Below are 11082 nucleotides of genomic sequence, written 5' to 3'. Positions count from 1 at the left end.
GTTTGGTCTTGATCTAGTAAGCAAAGAACCATATTTTAATTGAAATTCTTAGAGTCGGTATACTACATTGAATTCAGATAATTGAATTGAATTCAAATCTTTCTGTACTTATGTAGATAATTATATACCTGATCTGCTATAAATTCGTTTTTATTGTTGGTATATTCTTACTGGTGACTTTTTTTGTAATATTAATAACCTGCCAATGATCACTATAAACGTTATGCACCGACATTTTGATTTGAAAAATGACTAAAATGCCAACCATCGGTATTTAAGTCTAAAATCTACCACCTACTACTTAATTACAATTTATTTCGATGGCTCATTATTAATTGATTCGCCACTGTATGTATTCAGGTTATATTACTTACCAAAAATACTAAAGACGGGACAGGTGTCAACCTTTTCACAGAAATCAAACAGATAGCTTGCGGTAAATGACCATCTCTTGCTCCTACATAAAACAACCTCGACGAAGCAAATATCGCTCCATTTAGTGAGCCAAATGTTGAGCAAGCGACGAATAAAGGCATGATGAAAGAAAACATGCCTAAAATTTTATCACCAAAAGTCACAGCAACAGCCTCCGAAGCCAAAACGTCATCTTTGCTCAATACAATAAAGTATGCTATGTTTGTGACAACATATACGACTGTTACTACCGGCATAGATATACAGATGGCTTTGGGAAGATTCCTAAAACAAATTTGTATAAACGTCAAAATTACTTTTAAATTAACAGACGCATTGTAAGCAAACTCATTTATATTCTTAGGTACAGTGTTAGAAAAGCAAGAAATGAACATATACGAGTCCCTTCCCGTATCAGTTGGCCCAACGTTAGATTGATAGGAAAATTAAATTTTAGAGAACAAAAATAAAAGCGCAGCCTAAATTTTAGAAGTTTTATTGCATCGAACAACATTTTTGAATTTCCTAATTATAGAAAATAATTAATGAAAACTATTGATTACACAGAATAATAATAAATAAAAAAAAAACGCAAAAAAAATGTGAAAGTTTACCACTGAGTTACATCCACTTTATTTTTAATGACATCCACAATTCTTCGAGGCATAGTTTTTACCAAGTTCTGACAAAATTCTAATGTAAACGAATCCCATATTTCTTGCAATTTTTCCTTCGATTCGTTGACGGACCTGGCAGGATGTTTTCTGAAAGCTTTTTTCATTTCGCGCCACAAGGTCTCTATCGGGGACAAGTCGGGACTGTTAGAAACCCATTCCAGAAGTGATATACCATGGTTTTCAATCAATTTTAAACTCTTTTTTTTTTAGGTACCGTTCGCGTCATAAAAAACTGGTACAACTCTTATTACCGAAAATCATGTTTTTCAAGTTGTGTAAGTTGATCTTGTCACATGTGTCATTCTAATTTCTAGGGCACTGTTGCCAGTTCAACGAAAATATTATATGAAATAGGCTAAAAATTATGTGTGATAGACCGCGTTTTGAGTATTCTAAAAACTAAAACATCGAGCATTCTCGATCAGTCAGTCACATTAAATTTGTAATTTTTCATTATCTCAATTAAGTACTCATACCTTGATTTGTGTTTTATTATAATTTATGAAAATATTTCAATTCAAATATAGTGATAGATAAAATCAATCTACACATAACTTTAAATTATTATAATAAAACATTACAGTGAGGTATTGGATTGTAACTGTCACTTTATAATCTACGTAGGATAAAGTATAATGTTAGTTTTTGTTAATGTTATCGTTCATATAATAAATAAATCTTGGTAGTTGGCCTGTGACTAAACTTATTGATATAAAATACAGTTCGTGTTCGGTAGGTAATTGAAGTAAAAAATTAGGTACAGTAGCTGCATTCCAATGTTTCCTGTGCCAATAATCTAGGTTTAAAGATCCTTCAAATATTTTGGATATTAGCTGAACCCTATCTCTGGTTATTAAATTTTTTAAATACGGTTTTTTGTTGTTAATGATAAAAATAATACCTATCTAATAATAACTTTATTTTTTTAAATTAGATTTAGTGCAATTCCGTTATCTGTGATGGCAACAGCGAATTAATTCACGAACCACTGTATCCAGTCTGAACCCAGGTTTACATTGGGAAAAAAAAGTGTACCAGTTTTATATGACGGGAAGTGTACGACAACCCGCGCCGTCCTGTTGGAAGACAAAACCTTCAGCTGATGTTAAACGGTGTTCCATAATAGGTAAGAGATTCTTCTAAAATATTCAGATTTGTCCGTGTTTACAATCTTATCGATAAAATGTAACTTTTCTACACCTCTAGACGACATGCTGCCCCATATCATGACAGATGCAGAAAATTTGACTTTTATCTTCAGACAGTCGGGATGGAAAGCTTCATTTTTCCTGCGAATGACGCGACTTCTACTGTCTCGAACACACACTTCAAATCTCGACTCATCACTCCATTGTATTGAATGCTATTGCGACTGAGTCCAATCTTTATGCTCTTTTGACCATCTTAGTCTATTTTTCTTTTATTGTAATGTTTAAAGTGGCTTTTCCTTAGCCTAAAATAAAATGAAATTTTTTAAAAACAATTCGTACTAATTTTTTCAACTATAAAACTTACTTTGTAAGTACCAAATCCTAATTTGTGGGATTCTCGGTGACATGTTGATCTAGAAATGTGTCTTCCAATAACGTCCCTCCATAAAACACTTAACTCCATATAATTTGCTCGTCGAATTTTCTCTATAATGCGTCTTAACGCCCTTCGATCTGCTTCGGTTATTTTACTTTTTCGTACATTTAATATCATAATACATCGTACAGAATTAAAAAAATTAATAATGATTGAACAAATTTTCTCATCGATAACTTTACCTCGATCCATTGTACAATCCACAAATGGCAAAAAGCTTTACAATACTACAAAATACATTTGACATTAACTGAAAACATTATTGTTTTGATGTCATTTTTCTATAGCTACCTCTGGATTTAACATAATTATGAAAAAATCAACGTATGTTGACGTAAGTGAATGCATAGCCAGGGTTTAGTGATTTTTTTTATTGTTGAAAATAATTAAAAAAGCGTAAGGATAATGTTTTTAATAAATATTAATAAAAATGCCATATTAATAATATGGGAACTTATAAAAATATGCCCAGATATAACCAAAATATATAACCAAAGGCCCAGATCTGTGATGACTACCGGCTTATAAGCTTGATTAATCATGTCACTAAAGCGTTCACTAAGATCATTCATAGAAGAATATATGATAAATGTGAGTCAAATATTGATAGATCGCAGTTTGGCTTTCGGAAAGCACTTGGAACTAGAGAAGCAATTTTCGCTCTCCAGGTGCTTATACAGCGGTGTAGAGACGTTGATAAGGACGTGTATTTGTGCTTTGTGGATTTTAGAAAAGCATTTGACAATGTCAATCATGAACAATTGATAGATATTCTGCGAAAGACAGGTATTGACGACAAGGACATTCGAATTGTGGCAAACCTATACTGGGGTCAAACAGCAAGAGCAAAAATTGGCAACGAACTCACTAAAAGTGTGCAGATCAAAAGAGGTGTCCGTCAGGGTTGTATATTATCCCCACTCCTATTCAATATTTATTCCGAAGAAATATTTAATAAATGTATGGAAAATGCAAATGAGGGCATAAAAATAAACGGCGAGTTAACAAACAATATAAGATATGCCGACGACACGGTGATCCTTGCCAGTACCATAGACGAATTACAGCAGGTAATGGAAAGAGTTTATTCAGTTAGTGAGGAATACGGCCTGAGCCTCAACTTCAAGAAGACAAAGTGGATGCTGATAAGCAGGAAGCAACAGCCTGCTCGACAGTTACGGATAAGTAACATACTAATTGACCATGTAGAATCTTATGTGTACCTTGGCACCAACGTAAATGCAAAATGGGAACAGGCCACAGAAATTAAGGCGAGAATAGAACGAGCTAGAGCAGCATTTAGCAATATGAAAAAGCTCCTCATAAGCAGGGATTTGTCTCTTCCCCTAAAACTACGTCTAGTTAAATGCTACATTTTTCCGATCTTACTGTATGGTGTGGAGGCCTGGACGCTGACGGAGACGCTCACGAGAAAACTAGAAGCATTCGAAATGTGGGTGTACCGACGCATTCTTCGTATATCCTGGACCGAACATGTCACCAACACAGAGATAATCCAAAGAATGAAAAGGAGAAAGAAATCGTGAATACAATTAAACAAAGAAAGCTTGAATATCTAGGCCACATATTGAGACACGATAAGTACCGTCTACTGCAATTGATTGTCCAGGGAAAAATAGACAGTAAGCGAGGGCCAGGCAGGAGAAGACACTCGTGGCTCCAAAATCTGAGGAAGTGGTTCGGGCTCACATCGGTCGAACTATTCAGAAGCGCCGCAAATAAGATCAGAATTGCCATGTTAATAGCCAACGTTCGCAACGGACAGGGCACTTGAAGAAGAAGAAGATAAAAATATGCAAAGGATAAGTTTATGGTAATCGACTTAAACTGCAAATTCCATAGGTGCAAATATTTTTTCAATATCGAAAAAATATATTTATGACAAGTTGAGATTTGGCAGAATAATATTAATAGAAAAAGAAGATGTAACAGAGTACTATTATGATTAGGTTGAATTGTGGAAGTGAATATATATACAGGGTGCGGCATTAGTGCGGAAAAGTCCAATTACTCGTTAGTCAGTACATCAATTATTAATGTGTTGATGCACCTCGGTGACCAACACAATCTTGGATGCGCCTGGGCTCACTTCTGATTAGGTGGTCAATATTCTGCTGGACTTTTTTGTTTCATGCCATAATTAACTCCTCTCGAAGTTCCCCCAAAGTCCGGGGATTTATTGGGCCAAGGCAAAGGATTGAGTCCAGCCTAGTCCAAAAAGTCCATGGTGAGTGTCGAAGTTTGTGGGCTTCCGTTATCCTGCTAAAAAATTGAATATTAGAGCGTCTGAAGATAGGTATGACATGAGGTTCCAGAATTTCTTATACGTTTCGCTGAGTTGTTATGTTCCCTCTGACGAATAGAGGTGACCTAGAACCACAAGCGATGACAGCCCCACTATAACCCTAAAAGTGCGGAGCACGTGCCATTCGACAAAAAACTGTGGATTTCATCTTTCACCATTCCTAGTCCAAAACCAATTGTTCTTTGCACCGTTTAAGACGATTAGCTTGATGTTCGTGGGTAAGAGATGCCATCCAGTGTGATCTCGTAATGAAGAAGCAGTCTCTTAGGGTCATCAACCTTAGGGACGATCTTGACGCTCGATGCCCGATAACATCTTAACACAGTATCTAAACTTCTGTGAACTCTATTCTCAATTTCCCGAAAAGAAAGTCCGGCTTCTCTTAGGCTAACTATTCTCCCCCTTTCAAACTAGTTCAGTTGGTGGAGCGCGTCTTTGTACTCTAAGCATTATAAAAAAACGACGGTTGAGTTTACCGAAAGTACAAGTTGAATATAGTCGAAAATGTCAAACATGAAATAAAATATTTCGGTTTGGCAGTGTTGGGATGTTTTTATAATGCATATGTTATATATAAAGAGAGAAAGCTTTTAAAAAGTACATGTTGATTATACTATTATATGAATTTTGCACATTTTAATTTATATGAAACATTAATAAGTAAATATTTGTCTCCTTCGAGATTACCTAATTGCAAACATCTGTTGCAATCTGGCAACTGCTGATTTGACGATTGCCAAATCTATCCCCTAATCTATCAAAGCGCAATTGCCTAAAAAATTTCTAATAATCAACTGCAATTAATCTCAAAAGAAACAAATATTTACTCATTCTTGTTTTATATAAATCAAAAATTGCAGAATTCATAACATAATATAAATAAAATGTACTTTTCTAAAGCTTTATCTTTTTATATTTGAAGTATGCAGTATCTACATTATAAAAACATGCCAACACTGCCAAACCGAATTTTTTTGTCCCATGTTTGACATTTGCGGCTATAATCAGCTTGTACGTTTCAGATCTATTTTTTAGTGAGTGTGGTATTTTTTAATATAAAATATAATTAACGTCAACAGCGAATCTTGAAGCTTTAATATTTGCAAGTAATAAAAAAATAAAATTAATACTATATTTAATATACATACTTATAAGGATCCTTAAGTTCCTCCGTAACGTAGTTTAAATAATTGTAACCGGAATATGAAAATAATCCTGAATAGAACGCGAGTGCAATATGGCCTGGATCCCAATTCGATCCTTGCATAGGCCTTTGAAAATGTTCCACATGACCCAAGCAAGCATAGTAGATTCCAGCAATCACAATAATTCCAAGTGCGAACATTTTCGTGGCTGTGAATATTCCTTGGACTCGTGTTACCCATTTAACGTTATAGCAATTAATAGCCTGCAAAAGGAAAAAAGAAATATTAAAATAATGTTTTGATGATAACCTATTAAATTAAAAAACAGAAAGTTCACAAAGAAGATATAGTAAATAGGAATAAAAGAATTCCGTTAAATTAACGAATGTGACGCATAACATGGCCAAAATATTCCAGTTTGCTTATTGCGGAATTATTTGCGGAATTGCTTATTCGCGGAATTCTCCGATACACCCAGATTTCAAAGACTTTAAGTTTTCTTAGAAGTGTATCTGTTAAAATGCAACCTTCGACACCATATAAAAGAATAGAGAACACATAACATCTTACTAATCTAATTTTCAGTCTCAAAATAATATTCTTTCTATATAAGATTTTCTTCAACTTAAAAAATGCAGCTCTGGCCTTCTCTATACGTATTTTAATGTCTTTGATTGTGTTCCAGTTCTCATTTAGATAACAACCAAGATAAGTAATACTGTTGGTTCTCTCTAGTTGTTCTCCATAAGCTGTTATTACTTCTGGTTGTATTGGCGTTTTACTGACAGTCATTACCTTTGTCTTTGTGATGTTTAGCTTCAGCCCATATTCATTACACGTTGTGGTAATCCTATTAATCAGTTGTTGAAGATCTTCGTAACTATTTGCAATTAAAACCGTGTCATCCGCATACCTCAAATTATCAATATCTATGCCATTAAATCAAATGCTTTATTGAAAACGAACTCCGAATAGATGATAAATATTAGTGGGAACAAAACGCAGCCCTATCTTACTCCTCATACGAGAAAATACTGATACAAATGATACTTTACGTACCTTTATACATTTCTACAAATGAAAACTAAACTAATAATAGAAAACTCCAACCAAACGTAAGCAAGAAATAATTAAGAAATTATCCTTTTGATTGGTCAATGTAAATGTAATAAACCAAATATTAAAACTATTTTTTTTTGTTTCTCATAGTACCAAAAATATACTCACCGTTAAAGTACAAATAGTAGCTGCAGCTAGCAGTCGCACAGCTTCGTACGGCGCTGGACAAGTGCCCCAAAATGGTTGTACGATGTATTGGGCGAATGTGATTGCCGTTATAGCATTCCCTACAGGCACCAAAACAAATAGTGCTACCCAAAGGTATAAAAACGACGGAAGGGGCCCGAAAGCTTCTTTGATGTAAGCATAATCTCCTCCAGATTTTGGTATCATAGTACCTATAAAATATTGTTTGTGTTATTAAAATAAAGAAATGCATTTTGTATTACAAATTACTATGATAGAAGATAATAAAATTTCAGAGATTTTGGTCAGTGTACTTGTAAATATAGGTGACGTGATAAAATAATACAAACTTATATTCGTAAAATTTCGTACAATAAAAAAGTAAATTAATGTAAAATACATATTATAATATTAAAAAATAATACAACTTTAGAGATTTTTAGTCAATACACTGGTAAATTTAGGTGATAGACAAAATAATACAAATTTAATGATATATTATGATAGGTAAATATTCTTAAATGTGTTCGAAGATTAACCGAAGGCACCGCTCAAAAAAAAAGATCTCTATTTGTTCTATTTTTCATTTTTAATGGATATAGGTTAATTGAAAGGTGCTCTATCGACTGGTGCTAAAACAAGGCAACTCCGCTTACTCGCAAAGAAAATGTAATGAATAGACAGTTGCAATTGAATCGACTAGCAGATTCGGTGCAAAAAGAGGACAGCTTCGGAGCAACCCGTTTTGCAGAGAATGAATTCATATTTTATCCACTTCGATGCAGTACCTGCAAGAAATGGGGATGTCGTCGCCATGTCAATTAGCACGAGTTTACTTGTTTAATAAGTTATAAAGCGTCTTCCATTCACGTATTCTGTGCATTTTGTGAAATTTTGTGAAAATAGAAGAGCTAAAAAATAATAAAGCTCCAGGACAAGACGGTATAATTGTCGAGCTCTTGAAAACAAGCAAGACAGTAACAATCCCTATACTAATAGAGTTATTTAATGTATGTCTCCAGTAATCCTCTTACACAAAAAAGGGACAAATGTGACTTAAAGAATTATAGACCTACATCGTTGCTCAGTCAAGTATACAAATTGTTTATGAGAGTTATTAACAACCGCTTGACTTACAAAATTAATAATTACCAACCGGTTGAACAGGCTAGCTTTCACAAAGAATATAGTACATACGACCATCTGCTGACAATCAGAACACTTATAGAGAAGGCAAATGAGTACCAACTACCTGTATTTCTTGCCTTCGTAGACTATGAAAACGCATTTAATAGCATAGAAATGTAGGCTCTAGAACAAGCTAATAATAATTGTAGAACAGATTCGAGATATTGGCAACCAATATATAATATATATTAAAACACAACTATAATAGTTTAACTAGACGAAAACATAAATCCCATCCCCATTAATAGAGGAGTTAGACAAGGAGATGTAATATCTCCAACGCTTTTTAATCTAGCCCTAGAAGACGTCTTCAAAATTGCAATTACAAATTGGTCAACATATCGCATCAAAGTTAATGACAATAAGTTAAACCACCTCAGATTATCTGACGACATCGTGATTATAGCGAGCACATTCGATGAACTAAAAATTATGATGGAGGAACTCGCAGACAGCTCCAAACACGTCGGCCTAAAAGAGAATACGACAAAAATAAAAACAATGACAAACACATACGAACCCAGACGTATAACTAGACCAACTTCTGGAACTTGACAAAGAGAATCAAAGTGCGGAAATCACTAGAGGAGCTAGACTGGCATGGACAGGATTTGGAAAGTTCAGTTGGATACTTAAGAACCACAAAATACCTCAATACCTAAAGGAGCAACGTGTTCAACCAGTGAAACCTTCCTATCATGACATATGGATGTCCAACCTGGACCTAACCAAGGCAAGTACGAATAAACTAGCCACAACAGAGAGGGCAATGCAAAGAGCAATGTTAGGTATATGGCTCTCAGATAAAAAGAGAAAGCCAAAATCAAATGGAGCTTCGCCGGTCACACTGATAAATAAAAAGACCAAAATTCGAATGCTACAATACAACATTGGACATCTTACAAAGGTAGATAACCAATAGGAAGACCACAGATGAAATTAGTATGAGATTATTAGATTTGGTATTCAAGAGATTAATATAAAGAAAAGTGTCGGTGTAGTAGCAAGAGAAAAATATTAGATGAGTTAGTACGGTTGAGATTAATATGAGTTGGGTAAATTAATTGTAGTTAATGAGGTACAGGAGTTTAATGGAAATAGAAGGAAATGATGAAGTTATTGATAAGTAAATAAGCTAAAGGAGATATGAGAGGTATTGAGTAAAATTAAGAAAATATGGAAATTAAGAAAATAACTGTCGATGGATGGAAACAAAATTACGGTTGAGCGAAGTCTGTCTCTTGACACAGTTGGGACTGTTCTTCATGTCTTTAATGATCTCTAAATCTTCGTACATATCTAAACGTAATACATTTCTTTGTAGTATATTGTGAATTAATTGGACACATGTTTGTTGACTTTTAAATGGTGTGAAAAGGCAGATGTGGACTCTCTCTTTGGAATGTTCGAAGGATCTGGTGGATAAAGATCTGTAAGTTCTAAAAATTTAGTTAGCATCGCAATCTGAACAAGAGAGTTTATACACACCACTGCGATTCATGTAATGTATGGCGTCCTTGGTATTGGTTAAACTCTTATTAAGGGTATTGTTAACTTTTAATCAAATTTTGATGTTGTCAGAAGAGGTAGTGATGATTTGATTTGATTGTTTGATTCTTTCGCATAACTTGGGATAGTGGTACGGCAAAGAAACATAAATGGGAGAAATGGGAGAAATATTGGAAGTTGAGAGAAAGGCTGATTGTTGGAGAAGTCTGAGCTCTCTTTTGCCTTGAAGCTTATTTATAATAGATGGATCATAACCATTGATAACTGCAATTTGTTTAATAATGTTCAATTCTTTATTGAAATCAGTTGGTGAAAGAGGTATGGAATTCTTTATTGAAATCACATTTTATCTTATGAACCTTTCAATTATTCACTGCCATTTAGCATCAATAATCCTAGAATACCCTCACTTTTTTTCAATCAAATTTAAATAATCCGTATGTTACAACAATTTCAATTCAAAATTTCCCCTTGCACATAATTTAATTTTATAGCCAATTAAGTAATAAACTATAAAAAAATCGGTTTAAATAATAACAAAAATACTAGCTACTGTCTCAATTTTAATAAACTAATTTAATTAAAATTCACATGAGTTTAACATATGGGTCCTTGACCTGATTTACTTTTTAAAAAATGTACAATCAATCTTGTTCCAAATGTCATTGTCACTGTAAACAGTTAATTATCACTTCTGACATAACAAATTAGTTGGCTTTCAACTTTCCTACAGTTTTTATGTAGAAAACCCTTTCGAGTAGGGACTTCTGTTCCCTGTAGGCAATATACGTCCATCGGCATATAGCCAGATAACTTAACAATTTTAAGTATGATTTAATCCATTTAAACTCAACCACTATTTGGTTTTGAATGTTACCCTACGTTTTTATTAATTTAGTGGGATTACTCGCTTTTATGTTCACTGAAGATGGGCTGATTAGTCCGAAAAGGTTATGAACTTAATCCTTTTGGATTTTTAAATTTATTTTTT

The 11082-nt window shown here is 33.8% G+C and overlaps 1 protein-coding gene across 1 annotated transcript; it reads right to left on the bottom strand.

Moving 5' to 3' along the window:
- Positions 1–374: 374 nt before the first annotated feature.
- On the bottom strand, positions 375–9879 carry LOC140431686 (Y+L amino acid transporter 2-like; the record flags this gene model as incomplete). The annotated part of the gene is made up of 4 exons (XM_072519572.1): positions 9804–9879; positions 7377–7606; positions 6153–6412; positions 375–699 (listed from the first exon to the last, which is right to left on the bottom strand). Coding segments are annotated over exons 1-4 (891 nt in total), but the record flags the coding sequence as incomplete, so codon positions are not given.
- Between the last annotated feature and the right edge of the window lie 1203 nt (positions 9880–11082).

Source organism: Diabrotica undecimpunctata, unplaced genomic scaffold, assembly GCF_040954645.1.
Source record: "Diabrotica undecimpunctata isolate CICGRU unplaced genomic scaffold, icDiaUnde3 ctg00001702.1, whole genome shotgun sequence".
In the NCBI taxonomy this organism is placed as follows: domain Eukaryota; kingdom Metazoa; phylum Arthropoda; class Insecta; order Coleoptera; family Chrysomelidae; genus Diabrotica; species Diabrotica undecimpunctata.
The sequence above is the reverse complement of the archived record's forward strand: the minus strand, read 5'-3'. Positions and strand labels throughout refer to the sequence as shown.